We start from the raw sequence: 5,444 nt of genomic DNA on the forward strand, positions 1-5,444 counted from the left end.
AATAATAAATAATAATAATAATAATAATAATAATAATAATAATAATAATAATAATAATAATAATAATAATAATAATAATAATAATAATAATAATAAATAATAATAATAATAAATAATAATAATAATAATAATAAAACAGAGGAAACATACTGTGGAGTGAAAGGAATTTTTGGAGGGGAGGTGAAAGGATGGGGAAATGGTGAATTTGCATTAGTTATTATTGTTCTGCCAAAGTGGCAATGCAAAGTGAAGGACAAATGCGCTGCATCATACTTCTCCTCTGTTTATATAGGCTATCTCTTAATTGTACAGATCACGAACACAACAAAGCTATCCGGTTAATATTCACAGTATCGTCTGAAAAATTCACTTACTCGAAATTCGGATATATATGGAAATTTTCGGCACGTGTTAACTTCCAATTTCAATCATTTACATTTCTACTGCTTAATTTAAGCAGTATTTAGAAAACCGATTCATCGGAAGGTTTTATTTTTTGTTGACTTTATTTTCTACAAGAAAACGAATATGGAAGTGTCGAACAGTTCGCAATGAAGCGGAAGTGTCCATCTGCTCTATGGCAGAAAAATTGACATCGAGGGCGACAAGCACATCTATTAACTATCATTACAACTCCTACGAATTAAAAAAAAAAAAAAAAAAACTAAGACAAGATAATGAAGTATGTAAGACGCTGAGGTATTATCATCCAAAGCCTTATATTGGAGGAAGGTGCCTCTGAACATTTCATTTGGTAAAAAGAGAAGGACACTGCTAAATCAAATTCTCTTTGACAAGGACATGGAAACGAATAGTTTTTCATTTGATTGAATAGTGCGGATCATGTGACCTTCCTTCTTATTCTCTTCATGAAATCAGTGTTGTCCTTTACTTTCATTTTGCTAATTTCTTCCAGAAGTTGTGATTCAATTTTGCGCTACCCGAACTTTTACTTCTTTCACAACATACCTTAGCTATTCTCGTTTGGTGACTGTCACATCTCGTCAACCTACAAACCCTCGCGATTATAGTTCTAATTTTGTCAGTTTCATTACATGTTGTCAGCCTCAACAATAAAGCAGTCTTTTATTATTTAGCAATCGGCTTATATAAAAATATCGATTTTTTAAAAATAAATTTGAATCTCAAAGTTGTAAAACTTGAAGATTAACATAAAAACGTTTGGCAAAAATGGATTTGGGAATTTAATCATAGCAGAAGGAAGGGAGAACGAAAATTCAAAACAAATATGAAATTTATCGGAGGGGAAGATCAACTTCTATAGCATTGCTGTGAAATGATCGACGTATAATGACGAATTCCATTTCGAGCATCTGTCATTCGACAGTCCCATTTCTATCGTAAAATGTCATTTTTATAAAGATGATTCAGATCCTCCAAATGCAAATTTATGCATTCATTTCAAAATTTATGAGAAAAAGCAATGTTGAAATTTAGGTTATTCAGTTTAGAGATCCGAAATATCACCGACATTTCTTAGTTGTCAATGCATCTTTTCTAGATTTAAAAGCTGCCATATTCAGTTCACAACTTCATAAACTTTTTCAGTACTTATCGTTACCGGAATTTCAAATTCGTCAGTGTGAGCTATTAATCAAAACACCAGCTCTATTGTATTCAAAACTGTGATAAAATACAGTAGAACTATGATAAAATGAAATTCATGTCTGCATACGACCGAGTTTCTAGTTTTCAAATACCTTCGTGAAGATCATCTCAGAATTGAGTTATTCAATTTCTCTTACAACAGTTAATGAAAACACCTGATAAATTGGAAAAAAAATTGGAATAAAAAAAAGTTTTGGGTTATTTTCATTTTAAAAAAAGAATTAATTGAAAATGGCCGCCCTTGGATAAATAACAAAATCGCAATTATTATGTGTACCCGACGAATGTTGGGGACGATGAATTTAATGACCATATAATCATCATTATTTCAATTTAATCAGCTAAAAAGATGTCCTATTGGTTAATTCGTCTGAAAGGAGCCAAACGAAACTTTGTCAGTTTTGGTGACGAGAAAGGAAGACAGGAAAATGGATTAAGCCCTTAAGAAAAAGCTAATTTTAAGGTTGGCATTAATTCTTTTTTCCATTTAACAGCTTAATCCATTTTTTGTAAAAGGTTTAATCAGTCACTCTTCCGTGGAATTGAAATGAGAAAAAAGATATTTTAGAAATATGCTGAGGCATTTGAATTAATCAGTCTTCAGGTTCCGAAATAAGTCATTTTTAGAGTGCTTTACTGTTATCACAAAATTTGCACCTACTCGAAAAATTTGGTAAAATTGCCAAATTTAATTGGATAATTTAGTGAGTACCGATTGTAATGTGCTTATGAATCTTAAAATCAGAAATATTACACAAAAAATCCATTCGATTTATAAAGGATGACTGGAAATCTTGCGAAATTTCGACAAAGATTAGATCAATACTATTGCCAAGAGAAGTATTAAATTGGATTTTGAAGAAAATACATTTATGTGGGTCTTATCTTTTTCAAACGTTTTTTCCAAATTTTTGAAGAATCTCATTATATCTTTTCATTGAAAAATCTCGACAGCGAATTAAACTCATTTTGAAGTGCGAACCACCAAACCAAAGATATTGTTTATTCAAAAATAGCAAAATGTCTTTGTAATTAGTGACTTCTTCATTGTCGCAAAAAATTCATTCATTAAGTCACTAAGGATAGTTAAACTGTATAATTAAGCAACATCTAGAAGTCACTGGATAAAGCATATATCTTGTTTATGGCAGAATAGAAGGATTATGTCTAACATTTTTGATGACTGGAGAAATATTGAATTTGATAACGTTTCGAACACTTTATTTTAATTCTTTTTCATCTCACAAGATCTTAAACTTGCTATTAACCCAAAATGGAAGCTTGAATGCTTAATGACACAACTTTATGGATAAAGCTCATCAACGGATGCAAAACTGCGCTAAACTTATCACCGTGTCTGTATTTCCTACATTTGTTAATAATCTATGAATAATAAATCTATCACTCTCATCAATAAACCTTTATCAAATTTCTTGCGTACGTGTCAAGCAATACAAAAGAACTTCATTGTCAATCTCCTCTAAGGCAAATACAGAAAAAATTTCACGACAAAAACAGCGATATTGCAGCGATGCAAGTCGCTGATTCATCGGTATTTTTCTTCCTATCAGATGGTTTGCCCAGGTATCTTGGAACTCGATCACTGATTGCCATCAGTGCAAAATAAGAATGTGTTATATCTGGAAGTTCTACCTGACTGAGGATTTCTGTTTCTTCGAAATCCTGAAAATTATGTCATTTCTCATATCCGTAATAAAAAGTAATTGTTTCTCACTGGGAATTTAGGATGTTTAAGATGTGAAGAAACCGTGCCTCTCATAGACATCATCCCTTTTATGATGGTAAATTTCGATCAAAGCATCGTGGTACCACTAGAAACTATGTTGTGCCTATTTTGCTGCGTGCCAATTGTCATTGGTGAGATTATCAAAATTTAACTATTGGTGAAGTTTTATTAAATTATGCCATGTAATTGCTAAATTTTGAAAATATCCTTCGAAAAAGACACAGGAAAAAATATAAAATGAGTCCTTAATGAAAATCTAAGGCAGACAAATGAATGTCAGAAGAGGACAAAAGTAAAGGAAAAGAATTTCCTTGTTATAGAGCTTGTGTCTGTGTCCTATGGTACTTCAGTTTTTCTGAATTCCGAATGACTTAGTTTCTTCGCATTCTTGAATCCGATTCTTTCCCTAATCCTTAACCAAAGGCAAAGCATCACACATTAGTATAAAGATGTCTCACATTCTTCCACACATATTTATAAGCCACTCAGCGCCGAGAGCATTCACAAGTCGACTCACAGAACTAAAACGGTTTTTCAGTTATGCGCACTGTATACTCCGCCCCATGCCTTACCTTTAAGGCATAGGACCGCCGAAGTTGCGCAAAGTAATATAGCGCGTGAGTGGCCCAATGGTGGTATATAGTGAACCATCATATTCGCTTCGCGTACAATCCAAATATAATCTAGAACCCCAGATTGCTTTTGTTACGCTTTGTCCAGAACAAAAATGATTGTCGGATAGGCATTCCGATACTCTGTCAGGACTACGATCGATAAAGTTCTCTGCTGGTTATGATCAGAGTAATGGCGCGATATTAAAGGTGTAGGCGTCAGCGGTTTTGCATTACTCAACAAATTATGCGATAAAAAAGCAAATTCAAGCCATTCTCTAATCGATTGGTAAAAACATTTGATAGAAAATGCGATCATTGATTCATACAGGAGCAAAGGAAAAAAGTTTGGGCAAATTTTCAATGCTAATTGCCATTTGACTCTTAATTATTAATTATTTGTCAAAATAACAAATCCATTTTTTCCCATTTCATTGCATGAACATTAACAAATGCGATCAATTCAGAAAGTAAGGTTTGAAAAGACTGAAAGATTTTAATTCGATTTGATTCATTTCAATTCAGATACACTATTATCAACTTCTAGATGAGATAAAAACTCGTTTGAACAAAACGTAACGAGCAACGGACATCGAAGTAGTGGTTGTGCATTACATTGTTGCATGTGAAGATCGCTGAGGAATCTGTTTATTGTACATGCAGCGATAAGTAAATAGCGTATATCTTGTATCGGTGATCTCGAGTTCGACTGTGAAGGATGACTATCTCAGATGTGCCAGGGTCGAGGGAGGCAAGCTAAAGGCATAGAACCTAAAATAAAGGAAATCGTTACCTGACATTCACATTAAAAAAGAAGGTCAAACCATTTATCTTTCACTCAGTGAGAGATATAAGACCTGTGATGATAGTGTAGTCAGAAATGCTCGATTTAAGCCAAGGGAATTAATTATTTATCTGTGATGATAGTACGCAAGCAAAAGATCAGAGTAGCCTGATTTTAATAAAGACCACTTAGCACTGTTTGGACCAAACGAACCTAACATTTTGGTGTGGAATAATATCATCGAAAATAAAGTGGAGTTTGTTGCTAAGCTCCTTGATGATCACAAAGAAGTGTGGATGGGGGAGGAAGGAAAGAACATTCGTAAATCAGACATGGCGACAATAGCTTGGCTTACAGTGGACAAATCTTCGTCCATATTAATTGATGATCTAGCGTAAATATTAGCGTAGAGAAAGTGAATTTACACTTTTATGAAAGTCGAAATTTTGATGGGACGGGCTTCGAGGCTCTTTTTTTGCCTGGATTCGTTTTGCAAATATCACCAAGACAAGCGACTGCATTCGAGGAGTGGAATCAACCAAAAAAGTTGAAACTTTTCAACAAGTTCCCACACGATAGTTGATTGTGGAGAATGTTGCCGAAGCCAAAAAGATGTTATGATTGTTTTAATTATAATTTAAAACATTTCTCAGATAAATGATTAGTTACATAA

The 5,444-nt window shown here is 33.3% G+C and overlaps 1 protein-coding gene across 1 annotated transcript; it reads right to left on the minus strand.

The window, feature by feature from the left end:
* Positions 1 to 3,132: 3,132 nt before the first annotated feature.
* On the minus strand, positions 3,133 to 4,030 carry LOAG_12031 (hypothetical protein; the record flags this gene model as incomplete). Its single annotated transcript, XM_003147545.1, has 2 exons — positions 3,133 to 3,312; positions 3,932 to 4,030. 2 exons carry the CDS (start codon positions 4,028 to 4,030, stop codon positions 3,133 to 3,135), a joined length of 279 nt encoding a protein of 92 aa, XP_003147593.1.
* Between the last annotated feature and the right edge of the window lie 1,414 nt (positions 4,031 to 5,444).

This window comes from Loa loa, assembly GCF_000183805.2.
Source record: "Loa loa unplaced genomic scaffold supercont3.6, whole genome shotgun sequence".
In the NCBI taxonomy this organism is placed as follows: Eukaryota; Metazoa; Nematoda; class Chromadorea; order Rhabditida; family Onchocercidae; genus Loa; species Loa loa.